We start from the raw sequence: 25,350 nt of genomic DNA, 5'->3' as shown, positions 1-25,350 counted from the left end.
ACAGACAAGTCTAAAGATTAACAGCACAACGTAGGACATATTTTTAGCAGACCTCCTTAATTCTGCTTAATTAATTTGTGGGCACATCCATTTTATATTCAAATTGTAGTAAGAGGGTAAAATTGCCTAATTTGCACAAACAGATCTTCCTGCAAATTTTGCAGACACAATTAAGGAGGTAAACTGGAAATTTCTATAAGTCATTCAATTGCCTTTTTAATATGGATACGATGTAGTATGGTCATGAATACATTTTAAAGTTATCAAGCAATAGTGGTGATGTGGGTTACTGTGTGTCGTTATCAATATTTCAAATGAAGTTACCATGTTATTATTATGCTGTTACCACCTAACTTTAATTATTACATTGTAACTGTGCAATTAACTTGGCTCACCACCATCGTTTTACAGAGCAAAGAGATAAATATTATCTGAAAGCATAAAAATAATTAATTAACTAATGTCTGTGAAACTCTTTGAGATCCTGGGATGAAAAATGCTACAGAAGTATAAAGTGATGCCATTATTACAACTAATTGTTTTGTTTATGAATGTGTCATCTGATAAGTGACAAAACATTTATTTTATTTAAGAATAAAAATAATTACCCGGCAAAATTCGGATATTTCTGTTAGATTCCAGTGGAGCTCCATCTTTTAGCCAGGTAATTGTAGCTGGTGGGTATGAATAAGCCTCACAAGCCAGGGATGTGGGGCTATTCAGGATAACAGTGACGTCTTCTGCACTGCCATGACTGTCTGTACCTGCAATGGTTGGAGACACTGGGAAGCAATAAGAAGATCCTCAGCAATGGAACTGACAGCCATTAAAAGCAATTTAAGGCTACAATAACTTTTAAATGGAGAACTGCTGGTGTTATTTGAAACCTCTTTATAAAGAAAATTCAACATCCTGTTTAGAGGATGTGCATCACTACTAGGCATGTGTGAACTGTTCACAATGAAACCCAGAACCAGGCAAAAGTCCTATAGCACTAGCTGAAGCTCTGTCTGGTTTCTTGTTTTGTCCTGAAATTGAAATTCAGCCTACGTTCATAGAGCCTGTCAAATGGGCGGGGGTTGGAGGGGAGAGGGGGAAGGGAAGAAGGCTGGCCACCAGCCATTACCCCACCACCTCCCACGGACTATTATTGACTAGGGGTCAGCAGGTCTACTGTCTGATCTTCCTGAAAGCTATTGCTAGGCAGGGGATGTGGGCCAGGATATGAGAGTATGTAAAGAAACTCTACTGTATTAGTTGTAGTCTGTAACGTGATAACCATCATAATAAAATAACAGGTGGTCTGAGTTTTTATGAAACAATGTTTCCTTTAATGGTGTCCTTAACACATTTCTTCTGTAAAACACAAGACAATGCACTGTTTTGTTCACTCTATATGTAGATTAATTCCTGTTCTAACTCCCTGTTTTCCTACCTCACTTGTTTCTTCTTAAAGGTATAAGTGCCTTATTAATATTAAACACTTTAGCAACTATACAGATGTAAATATTTAACTCTAGTCAGGTAACTTAGACATTGCTGTTATTAACTGTTAGGAACCTCAGCATGAATATCTATCTTTCAATGAGATTAATACCTTCTTTAGATAACCAGCACAATCACTTACCAAGTACATTGAGACTGTAACTTTTGCTTTTGTCACCAGCTACATTGGATGCAACACATGTATATCGCCCTGTGTCAGCAACTTGAGCGTTGGTGATTTGAAGAAAACGTCCACTGGACAGAATCTGGTGATCTCCATCCTGGGTAAGAGGCTGACCATCTTTTACCCATGTAATCTGTGGTATAGGATTCCCTTAATAAAAATACAATTAATTGTAAGTGTTAATTACTGTAGCCTCTAGAAAATGAAAAGTTACTGAATAGAAAAGAACATTTTTTGTGTCCACTTAAAATTTCCCTTTTAAGAAAGTTCTATAGAATACATATTCTATAGCCCTATAGGTTTTTGAACCATCCTCTAGAATTTTATACGAACATAAGAACAGCCATACTGGGTCAAACCAATGGTCCATCTATTCCAGTATCCAGTTCCAACAGTAGCCAATGACAGGTGCTTCAGAGAAAATAAACAGAACAGGTAATCCATCAAGTGATCCAATCCCCTGTTGTCCATTCACATCTTCTGGCAATAGAGGGTAGGGATACCATCCCTGCCCATCCTGGCTAATAGTCATCCATGGATTTACCTCCATGAACTTATCTGGTTCTTTTTTGAACCCTGTTAGTCTTGGCCTTCACAACATCCTCTGGCAAAGAGTTCCACAGATTAACTGTGCGTTGTATGAAGAAATACTTGCTTTTGTTTGTTTTAAACCTGCTGCCTTTTCATTTCATTTGGTGACCCCTGGTTCTTGTGTTATGAGAAGGAGTAATTAACACTTCCTTATTTACCTTCTCCACACCAGTCATGATATTATAGACTTCTATCATATCCCACCTTAGTAGTCTCTTTTTCAAGCTAAAAAGTCCCAGTCTTATTAATCTCTCCTCATATGGAAGCTGCTCCATGCCCCTAATCATTTTTGTTGCCTTTTCTGTACCTTTTCCAATTCCAGTACATCTTTTTTGAGATGGGGTGACCACATCTGCACACAGTATTCAAGATATGGACGTATATAGAAGTAATATGATATTTTCTGTCTTATTATCTATCCCTTTCCTAATGGTTCCCAACATTTTGTTAGCTTTTTTGACTGCCGCTGCACACTGAATGTATGTTTTCAGAGAACTATCCACAATGACTCCAAAATCTTTCTTGAGTGGTAACAGATAATTTAGACCCCATCATTTTATATGTATAGTTGGGATTATGTTTTACAATGTCCATTACTTTGCACATAACAGGGATCTACTTTTCTGTTAAATTCTACAGGATGTTTAAAAAATAAACTATAGAAAGGTTTTTTCTATTAAGTTCTATAGGATATTTCTCTTAGGGTTATTTACTAAAAACACATTCATTTAAAAAACCCACTGCATTGACAGTGATATTAAAACATTTAAAAAAGAACAGTCAAGATAAAACTCAGAGCCAAATTCTGGCTTTCAGCTATTTGTACACATACACTCAAACAACTGTGGTCAGGAAGGGAACTGTGATGTGGACAACTAACAAACACACCAAGCTGCTGTGGGTTTAGCTGTTGAATAGGGAACATATTGTGACATTGCAAAGCCTTACCTATGACTTCACAAGTTAATGTAACACTGTGTTTTTCTTTCACTTTCACATCCTCCAGTTTATTCTCACCCACAATCCCTGGGGGCACTATTAGAGAGAAAAAAAGCATAATATTGCACACTATTAGTTACACCAAATTTAAATATAACACACTACAGACCTATATTGGTATAACTACATCACTCAGGTGTGTGAAAAATTCATACCCGAGTGCCGTAGTTATACTGACACAATCCCCTGTGTAGACAGTGCTATGTTGGCAGGAGAGCTTCTCACGCTGACTTAGCTACTGCCTCTCGGGAAGGTGGATTAATTACGCCAATTGGAGAGCTCTCACTCGTCGGCTTAGAGTATCTTCATTAAAGTGCTACAACAGCAGCACAACTGCATCAGGGTATGGCTACACGACGAAATTAGGTCGAATTTATAGAAGTCTTTTTTTAGAAATCGTTTTTATACAGTCGACTGTGTGTGTCCCCACACAAATGGTCTAAGTGCATTAAGTCGGCGGACTGCGTCTACAGTACCGAGGCTAGCGTCGACTTCCGGAGCGTTGCACTGTGGGTAGCTGTGGGTAGCTATCCCACAGTTCCCGCAGTCTCCGCCACCCATTGGAATTCTGGGTTGAGATCCCAATGCCTGATGGGGCAAAAACAGTGTCGTGGGTGGTTCTGGATACATGTCGTCAGGCCCCCCTCTCCCTCCCTCCCTCCATGAAAGCAACGGCAGACAATCGTTTCGCGTCTTTTTTGCAGGGTTACCTGTGCAGACGCCATATCACGGCAAGCATGGAGCCCGCTCAGCTCACCGTCACCGTATGTCTTCTGGGTGCTGGCAGACGTGGGACTGCATTGCTACACAGCAGCAGCTCATTGCCTTTTGGCAGCAGACGATGCATTACGACTGGTAGCCATCGTCGTCGTACTCCTGGGTGCTCTTTTAGCTGACCTCAGTGAGGTCGGTCAGGGGCGCCTGGGCAGACATGGGAGTGACTCAGCCAGGTCATTCCCCAGTCGTACTGCACCATCTTCTGGCAAGCACCCAGGAGATGACGATGGCTAGCAGTCGTACTACACCGTCTGCTGCCAGCCTAAGATGTATAAGATAGATGGAGTGGATCAAAATAAGAAATAGACCAGATTTGTTTTGTATTCATTTGCTCCCCCCTCCCTCCCTCCCTCCATGAAATCAACGGCCTGCTAAACTCAAGGGTTTTGAGTTCAGTCCTTGAGGGGGTGATTCTGTGTGACAGTTGTTTGTGTTTCTCCTTGATGAAAAACCACCCCCTTTGTTGATTTTAATTCCCTGTAAGCCATGTTGTCAGTCACCCCTCCCTCCATCAGAGCAATGGCAGACAATTGTTTCGCGCCTTTTTTCAGCGCAGACACCATAGCACTGGGAACATGGAGCCTGCTCAGATCACCGCGGCAATTCTGAGCACTGTAAACATCACGCACATTATCCAGCAGTATTTGCAGAACCATAACCTGCAAAAGCGAAACCAGGCGAGGAGGCGACAGCAGCGCGGTGACGAGAGTGATGAGGACATAGACATGGACATATACTTCTCACAAAGTACGGACCCCGGCAATGTGCACATCATGGTGTTAATGGGGCAGGTTCATGCCGTGGAACGCCGATTCTGGGCCCGGGAAACAAGCACAAACTGGTGGGACTGCATAGTGTTGCAGGTGTGGGACGATTCCCAGTGGCTGCGAAACTTTCGCATGCATAAGGGCACTTTCATGGAACTTTGTGACTTGCTTTCCCCTGCCCTGAAGCGCCAGAATACTGAGATGAGAGCAGCCCTCACAGTTGAGAAGTGAGTGGCGATAGCCCTGTGGAAGCTTGCAATGCCAGACAGCTACCAGTCAGTCGGGCATCAATTTGGAGTGGGCAAATCTACTGTGGGGGCTGCTGTGATCCAAGTTGCCAACGCAATCAAAGAGCTGCTGATATCAAGAGTAGTGACTCTGGGAAATGTGCAGGCCATAGTGGATGGATTTGCTGCAATGGGATTCCCTAACTATGGTGGGGCGATAGACGGAACACATATCCCTATCTTGGCACCGGAGCACCAAGCTAATGAGTACATAAACCAAAAGGGGTACTTTTCAATGGTGCTGCAAGCACTCGTGGATCACAAGGGATGTTTCACCAACATCAACGTGGGATGGCCGGGAAAGGTACATGACACTCGCATCTTCAGGAACTCTGGTCTGTTTCAAAAGCTGCAGGAAGGGACTTTCTTCCCAGACCAGAAAATAACCGTTGGGGATGTTGAAATGCCTATAGTTATCCTTGGGGACCCAGCCTACCCCTTAATGCCATGGCTCATGAAGCCATACACAGGGAACCTGGACAGTAGTCAGGAGCTGTTCAACTATAGGCTGAGCAAGTGCAGAATGGTGGTAGAATGTGCATTTGGACGTTTAAAAGCGCACTGGCGCAGTTTACTGACTTGGCTAGACCCCAGCGAAACCAATAGTCCCATTGTTATTACTGCTTGCGGTGCGCTCCACAATATCTGAGAGAGTAAGGGGGAGACGTTTATGGTGGGGTGGGAGGTTGAGGCAAATCGCCTGGCTGCTGATTACACGCAGCCAGACACCAGGGCGGTTAGAAGAGTACAGGAGGGCACAGTGCGCATCAGAGAAGCTTTGAAAACCAGTTTCATGACTGCCCAGGCTACGGTGTGAAAGTTCTGTTTGTTTCTCCTTGATGAACCTCCCCCCACCTTGGTTCACTCTACTTGCCTGTAAGCTAACCACTCTCCCCTCCCCGCTTCGATCACCGCTTGCAGAGGCAATAAAGTCATTGTTGCTTCACATTCATGCATTCTTTATTAATTCATCACACAAATAGAGGGATAACTGCCAAGGTACCCTGGGAGGGGTGGGGGAGGAGGGAAGCACCGGGTGGGGTGGGGGAGGAGGGAAGGACAAGGCCACACTGCACTTTAAAACTTTAAAACTTATTGAATGCCAGCCTTCTGTTGCTTGGGCAATCCTCTGGAGTGGAGTGGCTGGGTGGCTGGAGGCACCCCCATCGCGTGCTTGGGCGTCTGGGTGAGGAGGCTATGGAACTTGAGGAGGAGGGCGATTGGTTACACAGGGGCTGTAGCGGCGGTCTGTGCTCCTGCTGCCTTTCCTGCAGCTCAACTATACGCTGGAGCATCTGAATTTGATGCTCCAGCAGCCTGAGCATTGACTCCTGCCTTCTGTCAGCAAGCTGATGCCACCTAACATCTTCAGCACGCCACTTACTCTCTTCAGCCCGCCACCTCTCCTCGCGTTCATATTGTGCTTTCCTGCACTCTGACATTGTCTGCCTCCACGCATTCTGCTCTGCTCTGTCAGTGTAGGAGGACAGCATGAGCTCAGAGAACATTTCATCCCGAGTGCGTTTTTTTCACCTTCTAATCTTCGCTAGCCTCTGGGAAGGAGAAACAAATGCAGCTGGTGGAGGAAAAAAAAGGGAGAGTCGTAGTTAAAGAGACACATTTTATAGAACAATGGGTACACTCTTTCATGGTAAACCTTGCTGTTAACATTACATAGCACATGTGCTTTCGTTACAAGGTCGCATTTTGATGGCTTCACCCCTCCGCCGACCGCGTGGCTAACAGCGGGGAATATTTCTGTTCAGCCACAGGCAAATAGCCCATCAGGAATGGGCACCTCTGAATGTCCGCTTAATAAAACCACCCTATTTCAACCAGGTGACCATGAATGATATCACTCTCCTGAGGATAACACAGGATGTTGTTTGAATGCCAGCAAACACCGGGACCATACGCTGCAATGCTTTGTTCTGCAATGATTCCCGACTACGTGCAACTGGCCTGGCCTGGTAAAGTGTCCTACCATGGAGGACGGAATAAGGCTGCCCTCCCCAGAAACCTTTTGCAAAGGCTTTGGGAGTACATCCAGGAGAGCTTTATGGAGATGTCCCTGGAGGATTTCCGCTCCATTCCCAGACACGTTAACATACTTTTCCAGTAGCTGTACTGGCCGCGAATGCCAGGGCAAATTAATCATTAAACACGCTTGCTTTTAAACCATGTCTAATATTTACAAAGGTACACTCACCAGAGGTCCCTTGTGTGCCCTCAGGGTCTGGGAGCACGCCTTGGGTGGGTTCGGGAGTTACTGGCTCCAGGTCCAGAGGGAGAAACAGATCCTGGCTGTTGGGGAAACCGGTTTCCCCGTTTCCTTGCTGTGAGCTATCTTCCTCATCCCCAAAACCCGCTTCCGTGTTGCGTCCTACTCCATTGACGGAGTCAAAGCACAGGGTTGGGGTCAGGGCCGGCTCCAGGCACCAGCCGAGAAGCTGGTGCTTGGGGCGGCAGCTTGTAGGAGGCGGCATTCTGCCCAATCCTAGGGCGGCACGGCTGCTTTTGTTGTTGTTGTTCCGCTCCGGCCACCCTGTAGGAGGCTGTGGCGCGGAGGAGGGGAGCGCCCTGCAGCAAGCCTGGCAGGGCAGCCTGCGTCCTTCCCTCCCAGCAGAGCGGAGCAGCGCGGAGCCCTCCTGGCAGGCGGCGCGCGCGGAGGGGCCACGTGGCAGCGCCCCGCTGAAGCCCTGGCCGCCCCCCTTCTCTCTCTCCCTCCACTCCCTCCACTCCCTCCCCCTCCCCCCTTAGCCGGGGCACATCTGCAGCGCAGGGAGTCCCCCTGCACCCTGGCTCCAGCTGCGCCGCAGGTGGGTTTTTTTTTTTTTTTGCTTGGGGCGGCCAAAAAGCCAGAGCCGGCCCTGGTTGGGGTACTGGTGGCTGCACCCCCTAGAATGGCATGCAGCTCATCATAGAAGCAACATGTTTGGGGCTGTGACCCGGAGCGGCCATTTGCCTCTGTTTTTTTGGTAGGCTTGCCTGAGCGCCTTAATTTTCACGCGGCACTGCCGTGAGTCCCTGTTATAGCCTCTGTCCTTCATGCCCTTGGAGATTTTTTCAAATGTTCTGGCATTTCATTTACTGGAACGGAGTCCAGCTAGCATGGATTCGTCTCCCCATACAGCGATCAGATCCCAACCTCCCGTTCGGTCCATGCTGGAGCTCTTTTGCGATTCTGGGACTCCATGGTCACCTCTGCTGATCAGCTCTGCATGGTCATCTGTGCTGATCAGCTCGCAACGCTGGCCAAACAGGAAATAAAATTCAAAAGTTTGTGGGACTTTTCCTGTCTACCTGGCCAGTGCATCTGAATTGAGAGCGCTGTCCAGAGCGGTCACAATGGAGCACTCTGGGATAGCTCCCGGAGGCCAATACCATCGAATTGCGTCCACACTACCCCAAATTCGACCTGGCAAGGCTGATTTCAGCGTTAATCCCCTCGTCGGAGGTGGAGTAAAGAAATCGATTTTAAGAGCCCTTTAAGTCGAAAAAAAGGGCTTCATCATGTGGACGGGTGCGGGTTAAATCGAGGTAACACTGCTAAATTCGACCTAAAATCGTAGTGTAGACCAGGCCTCAATGCAGCTGCACCAATGTAGTAAGTGTAGTCTTGCCCGAAGACATTGTCTCTGTGTCTGAACGTATTGTTTCTTTCATATAAAAATAACAAATGGCTTAATCAGACCTACTAGGAACAGGCCCACATTGGCAACAGAGAAGACTTACAATATCCCAGCAGGATTTACAGGTAACAAAATGTTCCACTCTACAACCAGCCAGCACCCCCACCTCAGTCTCCCCTGCTTGCTCCTTTTGAGCTGGCTAGTCCTTGTGACGTGCTGGTGAGGAGCAGTCCTTGCACCCTCAATACAAGGACTACATTTGTGACTAGCCCTGCAGGGGAACACAGGAGAGAATCTGCTCATGACCTCTGTTACCACTTGAGCACTTGCTCAAAGGTCGACCTGCAGTCTGACCCAAAGTCTGTTCTATTTCTAACCACCTGTGTGCATATAGAAAACACACATCTGTGCAAATTATACACAAACAAGAAATACAGGCCAAGATAAATCCTCCTCTCACTCACAGTAGTTTAATTCCCCACTAATTTCAGGAGAGTAACCCCTGGTTTATGCCAGAAGAAGCAAAATCAGAATCAGGACGATAATGTTTGCACCACTGCTACCCACACTCACTCTCATTCATCTGCAGCTTTAGAGCCTAATTTCCTGGAAACAACCCCTATATTTTCAGTACTGTGCATAAATAGACAAGGCACATGAAAACTGGTTCATTAGTATGTGCACCAACATGATTAACAATGACAGGAGGCAAGCTGTGAACCTCTTACTCCCATTTGTGAGCCACCCCATTGGCACAATATGCTTCATTTATTGTTGGGAAATGCACAACACAGTTAACTCTATGGTTTTGGAGAAGCAATTTTTCTTTAAATGAAGCATTTTGTAGTACTTGGGCAAAGGAAAAAGGAGTTAGGACTCAGAGCACTAATAAAGCATAGAGGCTGAAGAAGAGGAGGCAACATGGCTATAAGGAGGACTGGTTGGTTCTCTGAAGTATAACAAGGGATTTAGAGAGAGCTTCGTAACTGGGAAGGAAGAGAAGATGAACTAGGGACCAAATTCTACCCTCATGTAAACCCAAATAGTGCAGGTGTGACATTGCACTCCATAATGTTTTATGGAAATATGCTTATGAGTGTGAATATAATGCAACTGGAATATGCTTTATGCAAAAGGTCTTTTGTAAGGTATCGTTACAAAGCTTATAATCTACTGAGTGTGTTCATCCTATTTGTATGAATGTATCATTCTTGTATCTGAAACTAAGAATATGAAGTATAACTCTGAGGTCCTATTGTAATTATGCAAAGTGTGGGCCATTAATGGTGGTTTGGAAGCTTGATGGCTCCCACTGACTAGAACAATTGGCTGTAAATAGCTCTGTTTACTTGCAAACCTTCCTGTGTATGTGTAGGCCAGCCCAGGAAGAATGGAGGCTGGGGGTCTCACAGGACATGTGACCATGTCACATGATACTGGAATCCATCTTAAACCTGGTACTTTTCCATTTAGAAGGAGGGGTGGGGACCCAGAGTGACAAAGCCTTGTGCCAAAGCTATCAAAGGGGGTGGAACAGAAAAAAGGAGGCAGTCATGAGAAATCCCCTAGCTACCACCTGAGCTGGAACAAGGACTGTACCGGGGAAAGGATTGGGCCCAGAGTAGGAAGGAGTCTAGTCTGTGAAAGAAGCTTATTGGAAAACCTGTGAGGGTGAGATTTTACTTGTAATCAATTTCTTAATGTATTAGGCTTAGACTTGCATGTTTTGTTTTATTTTGCCGGGTAACTTACTTTGTTCTGTCTGTTATTACTTGGAACCACTTAAATCCTACTTTTTATACTTAATAAAATCTCTCCATAAGTGTTATAGAGGACAGACAATTTATGAGTTTACCCTGTATAAGCTTTATATAGAATAAAATGGATTTATTTGGGGTTTGGATCCCATTGGGAACTGGGTGTGTAGGTGTTGGAAATAGGTAACCTGCTGAGTGGTTTTCAACTCAGCAGGTTACCTATTTCCAACAAGACCCCGGGTCTGTGTTGCAGCAGGCTAGCGTGTCTGGCTCAACAAGGCAGGGTTCTGGAGTCCCAACTGGCAGGGAAAATGGGCTCGAGATAATTTCAGCATGTCAGGTGACAGTCCCAAGCGGGGTCTCTGTGACCGAACCATCACAGCAGGACTGGACTCTAGATAGCTAGATACACCAGAAAGACAGGAAGTGAAGAATTTTTTGCTTTCACACAATTTAGCTGTGTTACCAGTAATTTGGAAGTGAAAGTTAATTTTTAAAAAACATTTCAAGATATAGAATTTACTTTAAACTGATGAGAAAATAGTAAATTAGATGAGATCTTAAGCACCTGATAAGGAGTAAAAGAGTTTAAAATGAAAGTGGGAGAACAAAAATAAATCAAGCCTACAACTCAAACCATGGGCTGAAAGCTGGAGAAACTACTTCATTGTCAGTGGCTAAAACTTGTCCTCTGCACAATGTGCTTAGTGGCGTGGCGTGATGGTTACTGGCAGACTCAGCATGGTGGTAAGGTCAGTGGACAAGCAGACATGGCTAATACATGGCACATCCTTGCCAAGTGTGATGAAATTAGGGCCAAACCCTCTTAGTCTGAGTGTATGAGCACTGCTGAAAAGGCTTTTATGAGAGTTCTACATTAAAATGTGACTAGACAAAAACAATAAATGGGAGACATGGAAAAAATGACAGATGAAATCAGACAAGCTCAGGACTGGTTTGAGGAAAGTTGGGCCAACTATTACTGCTCACAATAAATTTAAAAAAAAAAAGAATTACATACACACAACACAACCTTGTCTCCAAATTAATTCAGTAAATTATCAACACTAAATTATTCCAGACTTTTAGAAAAATATGACATAGTTACTTCAAATATTTTTTGCAAATATAATACTAATAATTCCACACCAACATGTCTGAACAATCTGGATTGCCTGCCTGCTACAAAGTGATTTATGGAAACAAATGCCAGCTTGACTGCCAGTATCAGAATGGGCTGTTAGTAGCTCTGTGGTACCTTCTGTTTACAGCATTTAGTTGTTTAACTTGGGGTATACTCTATGTACCTTATGGCTTAATTCCTATAACTAGCCCTTTGAAATACGAATAACTTATTAGAATGCAAAAATAAATACAAAAAAGGAAAACAGAAGAGGCTTCCATCCTGCAAATTTCCATGTAACCCAATTAAGATAGGTTTCACTTAGCATTTCTGCTCAAGGCAAGTGAAGACTATTGTAGCGAGGTTCCCAATTCCATCACTGGCATACTTCTGTTAAAGTTAGAACCATTTGATGAAAACAGTGAAATGATGAATACTTTTACTGCTTATTCCTCTCTTACATTTTTCCACGTGCCTGAGCTGATCAAATAAACCTGAATGGACAGAATATAGTTACCACTTAGGGTCTGACTTTCAGAAGGGCTGAAGACCCACAACTCCAGCTGAAGTCAATGAGAGCACACATTGCTCAGCACATTAGAAAAGCAAGAGCTTATAGTATTATCCTGCCAAATAGTGTGATTGTCAGTCAAGTTTCAGGATGCCTGACAATTACTTGCTGATTAAAAAATAATACTGACTACTAATCTGGAAATAGTATGCCACCCCAAATTTATGCACATTCCTGGGGAAAATGTAACTTAAAAAAAAAAAAGTTTGTGACTGACAAAATTATATAATACAGCATATTGGGTAATTGTACTACAAAGTTCGTTATACCCGAGCCTGTTTAACTGTGCTGGCTGGCTCAGCCATTACTGTATGCATTGTTAAATCACTTTCTAGAAATAAAGTCATAGCCATGGAAGGTTTTCAGTGGAGCACAGATTTTGCAGGTAAAGGTTTTGGTTCCACCTTCAGCTCAGCTCCACCATTTATTTTCATTGTAGGCCTGGGCCTTTCCTTTACAATTATGTTACAGCAGACCATTATCCTGTAACCACTCTTTATTCTATTTCCTTTATATCGAAAGTAGTATAAAACTTGGCTGTTTCAGTTCACAAAGGTTTTGCACAAACATTTTGTTCAGTGCCCATGAGGTTTTACCCTGAGAGTTTCTCTGAGCTCTGGCACTGAATGAAATGGATTCACAGTATTAAGTTTCACATGGTTTACTGTGTATACTGCTGTAATTTTTACAAACTGAAAATAAGTAGTTATCAGTGATTCCATTATATGTTGTCATGCCTAAATGATATTAATTTTCAAATGAAACCATGGCCAGTTTACATGTAAGTCTGACTTGTTTAAAATTGATTTTCAGATCGTTATCAAGTGAACTTTCACTTTTCGTAGGGCTTGTCTAGAAGAACATTTAGTGCGCAGCAACTTGGGGTGTAAATCTACAGCACACTAGCATGTGGCACACTAGGGAATTTTTTCAAAGCGGAGTAGATGAAAGTGCTTTAGGGAACTTTTAGTGCATGGTAGGAGGGTCTACCTGAACAGTGCATGGCACGCTAGTGCACTGTAGATACAGATTCAGCTTGCTATGCGCTAACTGTTCATCTAGACAAGCCCTAAGAGGAACTATGTATAAACTTTAATATATATGCTGGTGAAACATACAGTATGACACTTTTTATCTACTTTCATCAAAATCATATACTTACCTAAAACTGAAAGGCCAAAATGTTTCCTTGCTTCTCCTGCAGCATTGGTTATTATACAGGTATATTGACCAGCATCTTCCACTTTAGTCTGCATTAAACGTAGTGTCCTACCCCCTGAAGAGAAAAGCCACAAGAATATACAGGTATTAAAATAGCCTCCAAAACAAATAAAGGATGCCAAAAATCCCACACTGAATGCATCCAAATCATTTTTGTGATTTTACAATCACGTTTAAAAATAAATTATCTCCTGATGCTATGTAAAAGACTCTCAAACAGTAGAAACTGACTGGGCTCAATTCTGCTTCCTTTGAAATCATTGGCAAAACTCCCATTGATTACACTGGGTCAGGATCAGACCCTAATCCAGTAAAGCATTTATGCCTGTGCTTAACTTTGATCATGTGACTATTCCCATTGGAGTTAGTGGGACTATCACCTATATAAGTGCTTTGGTGTACACCTCGCTGGCTACACATGGAAAACAAATGTACTAAACACAAGATGCTATCAAATACATAAATTAAGAAGAGAATTTTTTTTAAATGTCCTCTAATATATTCTAATTTTAATATTATTTTTAGGTATTATCCATAAAAATAGGTAACAATTTTAGTAGGCAAAAGGTAATTTCTTATTATGTTGATTGCTTCTCCTCCATCAACATCCTCTGAGCGGTGTACTGAGCAAACATCTGCAGAGGGCTGTGTGTCTTCCCTCGTATCTTGTCCTCCCCACACTTGCACAGCAAAAGTTGCCCAGCTTTGCTGGCAGGGTTTGGCCCCATCATATATATACTAAAACTTACTAAAAGCTCTTCCATTTCCTACAGCTATTATCTATCTTCATGCAGATGTGATATGATGGGTTTTTTCCCATGTTTTTAAAAGGAACCATATCAGAAAAAACATGGACAAACAGAGGAGGATTCAGAGTGAATGGAAGCAGTATGTGGGCCACTCAATCAGTTTCTGATCCCCTGCCACACAAAGCATGCTTTTGATCTACAGAACTGAATTGTTTTGGCAGAGTTAAAGGGTGAACTATTTTAAGATATTAATTTAGGGATTCTTCCCTCAGCATCTTCACAAGCAAAACCAAAGAAAACTCCAAACTTCAACTCTAAGGCCATAAAAACAAAAAAACAGAATTCACCACCACTCTGTGCAGTTTTCCTGAGTGATTACACACCAGCATGTAAAGTTCGCAAGAAAACAAGGCGTGGGGTTGTTGTTAGTTTCCCCCTTCACCAACATTCAGGGATAACTTGAGGACTTTCCATGGCTCATCTCTCTGAGCTCAGCAGTGACTGAGCACTGTGGTTAGTGACATCAGAGTGGGTTGAAGCAATCAATGGACAGAATGGAAACAACTGATCTCAAAAGAGGTTGTTTGAGGTGATGGCAATATCATCTACACAACAGAAAGCCAACATCAGATCAAAAAATAAGGTTTATGTCACATAATAACCAGACACCCAAACCCTTTTCATACATACTGTGGCTAAGAAAGGGAACATATAACTGGAAATAGGACTAACCTTTTATGTTCAAGTGTAGAGATGGGAAAATTATTTCAGATAAAATAAAATATCCTCCAAATCTCCAGATTCAAGTTTTAAACAAACTATTTTGAACTTCTGACAAGGTTCTGTTTGTTTTCCATTATTTTTCCATGTTCATGCTCCTCTTCCAAGTTCTGGGCAAGTTTGAGAACAGAGGGGCTGAAATCCCAAGAGAGGGGCTGCTTTGGGTAATGCATCTGGCCCAACCAGAAGAACTAGAAACTTCATGAAAATCACTTCTCATTAGATTTCCAGTCCAGTTTTGCAGACCCAACTTAAGAGAAGAATCCTAACTTTTATCAGTTTCTCCCAGCCACACTCAGCTGCCAAACCTTGCACAGGTCATCCTTTAATACTTGAACATTGAAAAGGGCCTGAGCCAAAGCCAACGCAAGTCTATGCAAAGACTCTCATCAACTTCAAAGTGTTTTCGATTGAGTCCATATATCCCTTTGTTAGCTTCAGAGCTGCTAAGTCAATTATGTATTTTAAATATGAAGTTACCAAACAGCGATCACATGCAGAGTAACACTGCAGGTGTCAGTCATGCAGGAGGCTGCTTTCTCCCCTCTCTGCAGTCTTGGAGCAATGTGGTTCATTGGAATGGAAATCACAGTCTTCTCACTTAGGACACTCTTGTGTCAATCCTCCCCTCAGGAAAAAAAGTATAAGGGCCAGGCCTTTCTAGGTGGCCCTAGCAGACTGAGGTTAGAAGTCAAAGATCCCAATTGCACCTGCAGCTATCACTTTGCCACTGGCCGATCTGATTGGCCAGTCATCTGAGTCCAAAGTCATAAGGGTTGATTGCCTGGGACATTTCTCCTGCCTTAGTGTAATGGGGCTCCTCTAGATGCAACAAGCTTTTTCCTAGCTCTCTGCCTCGGGAGGGGACATGTTTCCCCACCTGCTTGGCTATAGGTTAGGCACTCAAAAGCCTGTACTTCCTTTCATTCCAGCTGATGATCTGCTGTATGGTGTGCCCAAGGGCTGTCTTTTTTGGCTTTTATCAGAAGGTGCTCTGACTTATCAAACCATCTTAATTTCTTGTTCTGTATTTGCTCTAGGATTAGATCTGATTGGCTTTGAGGTTAAAAAGGAATTTACCACTTTAAATCCAAGGGCACACAAGCAGGTTTTCCTCTGGTTCTGGTATTTAGAGTCACTGCAGACCCACATATATTCAAGGGAAAGTTCTCTTATTATTTGGGTTTTCATTCTGTTTTATGCTCAGTTAGTGAGTCCTTGCCAAAAAAAACAAAAACAAAAAACAAAAACAAAAAAAATATGATCCAGAGGTAAAAGCTTGATTAAGTGAACTGACTTCATGGTGCACATGCACATTGAGAGCCTCACACCTATCAGCACCCACAAGGTAAGCTGTTACCATTTGAAATGGCTCTGGAGATAAATGTTCCTATGCATCGGCCCTTACCAGGTTGGACCAATCAACAGGTTGTCAAAATCCCAGAGTGGGATCTCACTTGTAGATGTTAGCTCTTGCACACCACTGGATACTGGGCTGCAAGCCATGCATTGCAACAGCTCTGAGATTCTCAGATCTGCACAAGTTAGCATAGCTCTAAATGAAATTTGGTAAGAACTTTCTGCTTGGTTCAGATTTGGTTCAACTGGCTATTTAATAAATGCTGCAGCCAATCTGACCCTAAGCTATGTGTGTCTTTCTTTAATGGACAAGCACTCAGCAAGAGTTCCTATTTCTGCTTGTGTTGTTAGCAGATCAGACTCTCAACTGTACCTGACAGAATTCTCACAGAGCTATTCAAGGGGATAGGCCTTCCATTCTTGAGCCATGTTATTGATGGCAGGGGAATTCCAGATGCTTCACAGATCAGAGAGACAGGATTTTTCTTCACCGTGCTGATGTTTTCAGGCACTTCCAGGTCACCTACAACACTTGGAGGGACTACAAAGCAAAACAAAGGAAAAAACACACCTAGTAACACTGAATAAAAATAACTAAGATTAATTCTGGATAAGACACACCACATTCTTTAAACTAACAAATTAATTCACTGCAGCTAAAACCATCCTGACCAGTATGGGACTGCACAGTTGCAGAGTAACTTCATTTTTCTATTCTAGTTACATAGTAGCAAAGTACCATCATTTTAACATTTTCAGTCTTCATATTATTGAGACATCATGTCACAAAGGCAGAAGATATAAACACCTTGGACCTGATTATATCAATCCCCTTAGATCCTTTTGTGGGTTCAGAATCATAGTTAGTACACAATATTACATTTTGCTTGCTATGTCCATTTTACAGCTAGTGAACTGTTAAGAAAAATTGTGTCAGACTGACAGAATACTGTACTTTTTCTAATAGAAAAAGCAAAAATATGATCTAACCCCCCACCTTTCAGGGATTTAAATAACAATAGTAAATCTCTTGTCGGTTTTTCATTGTTAGGAAGAGGAATAATTTGATGTTTTGCACGGTTCCACATTTCACACTTCCATGCAGGAAGTTCAGGCTTAGGAACAGATCTGAGACTGCGACCATATTAAGTTTACAATTTTCTCTTCAATACATCCAAGTTTAATAATAAAATAAGAGAAGTGTTAGAAGTAAAAAAAGAAAATTTGCCACCCCAGAGGCTTCCAACTAGAAAGAACCCCAGTGTAATTTTCACCTCTCTTTTTTAATAATTACAGAAATGAACTTATTTTCATTTTCAACTTAATTTCTATCTTTTTCTCTCTCTTCCTCTCCCTTTCTTCTCTAGTTGCTGTTTCCCTTTCTCATTTTATAGGAAGACTTTAGAATTGGAGATGGGCTGCATGGCTCCCGTTATCTCAAGATGTTCATAAACCTTCATGTTTCAGTGGGATCTGTGGCAGAATACTTGTCAAACAGATCATGTTAGTGATGATAATCAGTCATCCTCATCCATTGATACAGTAGCTACCCTAACCCGGTAGTCAAATAACCTGTGTCTGATGAAACAGGAAGGATAGCCAGAGTGTAGATAAAGTCCCATTCTGAATCAGACTGGACACAGACTGGACACAGTGATTTTTGAAATCACATACCATGGCTTTTCTTTTAAATGCAGATACTCCACTGTAATCCATGCCACTGAAGTTAGATTACTGAAATGTACTCTACCTGGGGCTATAAATGAAACCATTCTGATACTGCAGCTAGTGCCTGCTCATTAATTGTTCCTTCTTGCTGGATGCACCTGCACACTTGTGCTCCATAACCTACATAGGCTACCAGCTGATTTCTGAATGAAGTTTAAGGTTTGGTTTTAACCTGTAAAGTCCTAACTGGTTTGCATCCTGACTACTTGAGAAACTGTCTCTATCCTCATGCAATACCTTAGCAGCTGTGATTCTTCAGTGCATCCAAGCTAACATCCACCTAGTTTTATCAGGTGAGGACGAGCAGCAGAGTTTTCTTGGTTTCTCACTCATTTCCTATCTTAGAGGATCTGAGCCCAGATTTGATTACCTTCAGGATGCTCCACAAGACCTATTTTCCCAGCTTTTTCTTTAGGATGAAGCTGGGATGGAGACGGGGGTTGGTTTGATTTTAGGAGGGCTATGTTTAGGGGTTAGAAGATTTGTATTTGTTTTGTTTTTTAAAATAACATTTGTGCTTTTATCTATGTAATGTGCCTAGAGCATGTGATAGGCACAATTGGAACATCTACATCAATATGACAACTGTTTCCTTACTGCCCCCGGGTAAACCTGAAAACATATCTGTGTCTACCTTGCCTGCTCCATTCATCTCCCCTACTCACCATGAATGTTTACATCATATTTCCTATCAGTCAGTCCTGCCACATTCACAGCCACACACACGTAGCGGCCAGTGTCAGACACTTGGGCGTTCTTCAGCTGAAGAAGATGTCCATCATTCAGTATTTCTACTCCCCTCCCGTTGACAAGGGGACGACTATCTTTCATCCAGGTTATTGCTGGCTGTGGGTTACCCAGTACTTTGCACTCCAGTGAAACATTATTCCCTCGGGTTACAACAACTTCGAACGGGTGGTTCCCACTGTTCAGTATAGTTGGGCGAACTATTAAAGAAAAGGAAACAAAATGTAGAACTTTAGCATGAGAAGCGGAGGTTCAGAATGTGCACTGATTCTTACACATAAGAATGAGTGAAGTACTTAAAAGGGAGATCACCAAGAAACACCTCACTGCTGCAGAAAGTGGTGCTGCCAATTCAGTAGGTTGCACTCTGTCTTCTAAGTCGGTACTCAGATAATGCTTGGTGTCAGGAGACACTGTGCTACTGAAGCTAAGATGTGAAAAAACATAAGCATGTAAAAATGTCTTTACCACTTGTGGTCAATGGCCTTTTTCACAAGAATATAAGTATTAATCCTAGTATTTTGGCTTATTTCCAGTTAAAGTATTAATTGCATTTTAATGACTTAATATTCACCTTGCAGTTTCAAATGGTTGCTTCATTCTTATTTAGTTCCAGTCCCAAATAGTTGTGTTGAGCTGCTGTAGGTAGGTTTCAACTTAAAGGGAGCTACATTTCAGTGGTAGGTGAAGTGATTCCTGCCTGTGTGTAAGGATCCCAAACCACTTTATAAACATAGAATTATAGGACTGGAAGGGACCTCGAAAGGTCATCTAGCCTAGTCCCCTGCACTCATGGCAGGACTAAGTATTATCTAAACCATTCCTGACAGGTATTTGTCTACCCTGCTCTTAAAAACCTCCAAAGATGGAGATTCCACAACCTCCTTTGGCAATTTATTCCAGTGCTTAACTACTGTGACGCATGGCCAGAAAGGGTTAAACACCCTGAAAAATAAATAACCCTCAAAAGACATGTAGGAAGATAATGTTTGTGTTTTTGTGTATTTACATATGCAGGAGTAGGGTTGACAATGTAATCAACAGTCCCTGTCTATGCTGTAGTCTGATAATTCAGAGATCAAAAGAACATCCTAGCATTTAAATGAATTGTAAACATGGGATATCTCTGTATTCATCTCTCTTTGAAATGTATAGCAAATAATCTGTGAATGGTGGAGGAACAAGCAAATTGCCTTATGTTAATTCTGTAGCTAAGTTCCGGTTATGGACCCCCTTCAAAGTCATCCTAATTACCTTTTGTTCCCAGAGGAATCCCCAACTTGTCAAAGAGGACATTAAATTGTATAAAAGATCCTTAGGTCCTGATTCTGCCATCTCAGCTCTGCTTAAGCTTCATCAGGGAAGTTTGAGTTGCAAGACTGAGGTCCCAGTTATGCTGATATGCCCTGAATATGATATTTGGACATTGGACTATAACCTACAAACTAAATTCTAAAGGAACTCTTTTCAACTACAAAGCTCACCATCTCTGTTATGAATCTAAACCTCAATGAATTGAACTCATGTCTGTATGTATATTGATCTTTTAACCATTCTCTCTCTCTCTTTTGTTTTTTAATAAATTTTAGTTTAGTTAATAAGAATTGGCTGTAGCATGTATTTGGGTAAGATCTGGAATATTCAATAACCTGGGAGCTAATGTGTCCGAGCCTTTGAGATTAGTAGAACCTTTTCTTTTATATGATGAAATAAGATTTTCAGAAATCATTATATTTGACTTAGGTACCTGGATGGAGGCCTGAGGCTGGATCACTTTAAGGGAACTGTGTTGTTTGGACTTCTGAGTAATCAGTAAGGTAATAAAGAAGCTGCTTGGTAAATCTAAGTATTGGTTGGCTGCCCCATTCTTTGCAGTTCACCCTAATTCATAGACCACAGCTGGCCCCCTAACGACAGTTAGGAAGCTTTTCCTAATGTCCAACCTAAACCATGCTTGCTGCAATTTAAGCCCATTGCTTCTTGTCCTATCCTCAGAGGTTAAAGGAGAACATTTTACCTCCCTCCTCCTTCTAACAACTTTTTATGTACTTGAAAACTGTTATCATGTCCTCTCTCAGTCTTCTCTTCTCCAGACTAAACAAACCAAATTTCTTTCATCTTCCCTCATAGGTCATGTTTTCTAGACCGTTAATCATTTTTGTTGTTCTTCTCTGGACCTTCTCTAATTTGTCCACATCCTTCCTGAAATGTGGCACCCAGAACTGGACACAATACTCCAGTTGAGGCCTAATAAGCACGGAACAGAACTGAAGAATTACTTCTCATGTCTTGCTAACAACACTCCTGCTAATACATCCCAGAATTATGTTTGCTTTTTTTGCAACAGTATTACACTGTTGACTCATATTTAGTTTGTGATCCACTATGATCCCCAGATCCCTTTCTGATGTACTCCTTCCTACTCAGTCATTTCCCATTTTGGATGTGTGCAACTGATTATTCCTTCCTCAGTGGAGTACTTTGCATTTGTCCTTATTGAATTTCATCCTATTTTCTTCACACCATTTCTCCAATTTGTCCAGATCATTTTGAATTTTAGTCCTATTCACCAAAGCACTTGCAACCCCTCCCAGGTTGGTATCATCTACACACTTTATAAGGATACTTTCTATGCCATTTTCTAAATCACTGATGAAGATATTGAATAGAACTGAACGCGGAACTGATCCCTGTGGGATCCCACTTGATACGCAGAGGGATAGTTTGCCCATGTGCCCGTAATAATATCTCTTTGAAAAACTGCCAACTTTCTTGAACTGTTTTTTCCCCTTAGGCCTGGTCTACACTACCCCCCCACTTCGGACTAAGGTACGCAAATTCAGCTACGTTAATAACGTAGCTGAATTCGAAGTACCTTAGTCCGAACTTACTGCGGGTCCAGACGTGGCAGGAAGGCTCCCCCGTCGATGCCGCGTACTCCGCTCGCCGAGCTGGAGTACCAGCGTCGACGGCGAGCACTTCCGGGATCGATTTATCGCGTCTTAACCAGATGCGATAAATCGATCCCAGAACATCGATTGCCTGCCGCCCGACCCTCCGGTAAGTGTAGACGTACCCTTAGACTTACTTCCCATGGGATCTTACCTACCAACACCCAGAGTTTGCTGAAGTCTGCCTTCTTGAAATCCATTATCTTTATTGTGCTGTTTTCCCTCCTACCATTCCTTAGAATCATGAACTCTATCATTTCATTACTACTTTCACCTAAGCTGCCTTCCACTTTCAAATTCTCAACCAGTTCCTCCCTATTTGTCAAAACGTGTCTGTTTGTTGAAATGTTACAGGATTTTTCAGGCTGAAAAGCATTCTATATCTGCAAGATTTTTAAAAACTTCAGTATTTAGTTATTCTCACCTTTTTTTAGGCTGTCTCAGTATTGTGTCCTTTACTATTTACAATAACAGATAATGTATTTGTTGTATAACACGTGTGTAATAAGTGTGTATCAGAGCATTTCTGTATTACACCACATGCAAAACATACTCCTAAATAAACACAGCCTATATGTAATGTTATCACAGCAGAAAGTAATTTTCAGGATGAATTCAAGTGAAAATCACTTTTGCATCTGTATCTGTTACATATCAGAACAGACTCAATCAATTCCAGGAATTTTCCATCTGGTGGCTGGACTCACTGTCAGGGTGCCTTACATATTATTTCAGCTGAGATCTGAATCAATATCCTTATGGTATGTAGCCAGCAGGTTTATCAGGTGACTCCAAAAATTAATCTTCACTCTGGCTGAGCAAGCAGGATCTTGTGCTGATGTTGTTCCATCTGGAAGTCACTCTCTGAAAACCTTACAGTCTTAACACAGCTTTACTAATTAAGGTTTCATAATGTAATTGATTTTCCAGATTGATAACCATATAGAGAATATTACATAATGACCTACCATAAACTTGCAAATTGTATTCTTTCTTTGTGTTTCCAGCTACGTTTGAAGCCAGACACACATAGGATGCAGCATCAGATTTTTCAGCAATTGAAATCTGCAACTGTCTGCCTCCAGATAGCACTCTGACTCTTCCTGTAAGGTCAGCCGGCAATGGAGAACCTGCAAGAGAGATTCTTTCAGATAAAAACCACAGAGAATGGTAATGAGGTTGTTCAGTAAATTCCACCAGCTCTTTTTAGAAATATCTGAGCCCAGAGTTGCCACTCATAAAAATAAAGAAGTTGCTTAGACCCAAATTTTCAAACTTGGATGCCTAACTTTGGATGCTTATCTCTGATTTGTGCATTTGAAAATCGTACATTTGTTTACGGAGGAGATTTTTGAAGGTGCTGAGAAGTGTGAGCTCTGGGTGCTCAGAAAATGAAGCTGCCACTTTCAAATGTTTTTCTCAATGTTGAAATTTTTTAATTTAATTTTAGGCACCTGAGTGTGAAAATGTAGGCCTTAATATACAGTAATAAGACAACTTGTATTTGCCTTTTTAACTTCTATAAGATGACAAAATGACTAAATGATAACGCATCATAATAAAGATTTGCCACAATTGAATCTTGTCTGAAAATTCTATTAAGTAAAAGTAGTGTTTTATAACAAACATTTCTTTTCCTACAACTCCTACAAAATTCAGTTAGGTTCAGGCATTCAGATACCACAAAGAACAGCGCCCTAAAAAGAACATAGATATACAGATAAATAGATAAGACAGGCTGGAAAGGCATTTTTAGACTTAAACACAGGGACTGATTAAGAACATAGGAATTATCATATTGGAACAGTTCAATGATTCTATCTTGTCTGATACCCTGTCTCCAACTGGTTAATGCTTAAGGATCGTGAGGAAAAATTCAAAATGGCCTAACTGTGCAATACTAAATCATAAGGGGGGGACATATGCTGGTGATCAGTTTATACCCTGAAGCACAAGGATTTACAGATCCCTCTAAATATTGATCTGGGTAAAGGAAAGTTCAGTAAATCACAAATGGCAATGACTGTACCTAGATACTATTGTCATCACGCTGAGGCTGGGCATGTAAACAGAGCCTAAGGAAATCCCACTGAAATTAGCACTGAATTTCAATGGCATTTAAGCACCTTAATTTCCTTAGGGTCCTATGAAAATTCCTCCCAAAATGTTTGAGGGGAAAACTGGTGAAAATTACAAGAAGAAAATTAACAGTTTCTTTTGTAACTATTGACAATGGTAACTCACTGTTCTTTTTCCAGGTAAGGCTTGGTGGTGGAATACCACTGGATTCACATACCAAACTGATAAGGCTTCCTTCAATTACTGCCAGTTGGGAGAGTTCATCTGAACCAGAAATACTTGGTGGCACTGAAAACAAATACCAAAAAATGCACTCATTGAATCAGAATGAGACCGGCTAACACTGGGCTAATATCAGACCTGGTAAAAGCAAATGGAACACCATCGTGCATTGAGCAGGACACAGGTACTGCATCCACTGCCCTGGAGGAGTACCCCTTTGTGGGGTACAGCATACTCCCTCTGGGTGACTGGCTGCCTCCTCCAGGGAAATCAGAGCAGTTCCTGCCCACTGTTGAGCACATTCCCTGCAATTCTGACTGGCTCTAATGCAGGTTGCACAATAAGAGGAGGCTCCTATGATCTTACCTACATTACAGACCTGCCAGGCAGAATCTGACCCTGAATGATTGCCCAACGCATTATCTTAGCTTATGAATCTTTAGATACTGTAAGTCTGCAAGCTACTCAGCCCCTTTTAAAATTCAACCACAGCCACGATCTTGATTACGTCCCGTGGCCACAAAGTCCTTGATTGTCTGCATGCTTCCTGAAGAAGCATGACCTTTTGCTGGGTCTAATATTGAGTGTCCCCTCTGTTCAGTTATTATGCAACAGGAAAGGAAGCACAGGAAAGAAGGGCCAATCCATTTTCACTCTGATCTTCAACAGTTTTTAATATTTTGGGTCAGTTCTCAAAGAAGGGATAATTGCCTGCTTGGAGCTGGGGAGGCAACTTTCCTTAACATGCAATAGTAAATCCTTGAAAATCGACCAGGAGAAGCAGTGGATACCTCAGGCTGAAGTGGGAGAAGGGACTCTCACTAGCCAGCATGGATTTGTAAAGAACAAATCATGTCAAACCAATCTGATAGCTTTCTTCGATAGGATAACGAGTCTTGTGGATAAGGGAGAAGCTGTGGATGTGGTATACCTAGACTTTAGTAAGGCATTTGATACGGTCTCGCATGATATTCTTATCGACAAACTAGGCAAATACAATTTAGATGGGGCTACTATAAGGTGGGTGCATAACTGGCTGGATAACCGTACTCAGAGAGTTGTTATTAATGGTTCCCAATCCTGCTGGAAAGGCATAACGAGTGGGGTTCCGCAGGGGTCTGTTTTGGGACCGGCTCTGTTCAATATCTTCATTAACGACTTAGATATTGGTATAGAAAGTACGATTATTAAGTTTGCGGATGATACCAAACTGGGAGGGATTGCAACTGCTTTGGAGGACAGGGTCATAATTCAAAATGATTTGGACAAATTGGAGAAATGGTCTGAGTTAAACAGGATGAAGTTTAACAAAGACAAATGCAAAGTGCTCCACTTAGGAAG

The 25,350-nt window shown here is 42.1% G+C and overlaps 1 protein-coding gene across 1 annotated transcript in view; it reads right to left on the bottom strand.

Annotated features, from left to right (window-relative positions):
- The window catches only part of LOC113407339 (hemicentin-1-like), a 344,382-nt gene that overhangs the window by 93,606 nt on the left and 225,426 nt on the right, over positions 1-25,350 (bottom strand). Inside the window, exons 40-47 of the mRNA XM_026655742.1 lie at positions 23,953-24,075; positions 22,677-22,838; positions 18,676-18,957; positions 16,656-16,823; positions 13,336-13,449; positions 3,209-3,295; positions 1,628-1,819; positions 609-782 (exon numbers count right to left, since the gene is read on the bottom strand). Coding sequence (XP_026511527.1) covers positions 609-782; positions 1,628-1,819; positions 3,209-3,295; positions 13,336-13,449; positions 16,656-16,823; positions 18,676-18,957; positions 22,677-22,838; positions 23,953-24,075 — 1,302 coding nt within the window. The remainder of the gene's footprint in view (positions 1-608; positions 783-1,627; positions 1,820-3,208; positions 3,296-13,335; positions 13,450-16,655; positions 16,824-18,675; positions 18,958-22,676; positions 22,839-23,952; positions 24,076-25,350) is intronic.

The sequence above is a fragment of the Terrapene carolina genome, unplaced genomic scaffold (assembly GCF_002925995.2).
Source record: "Terrapene carolina triunguis isolate 2854851 unplaced genomic scaffold, T_m_triunguis-2.0 Scaffold211, whole genome shotgun sequence".
Classification (NCBI taxonomy): Eukaryota; Metazoa; Chordata; order Testudines; family Emydidae; genus Terrapene; species Terrapene triunguis.
The sequence above is the reverse complement of the archived record's forward strand: the minus strand, read 5'-3'. Positions and strand labels throughout refer to the sequence as shown.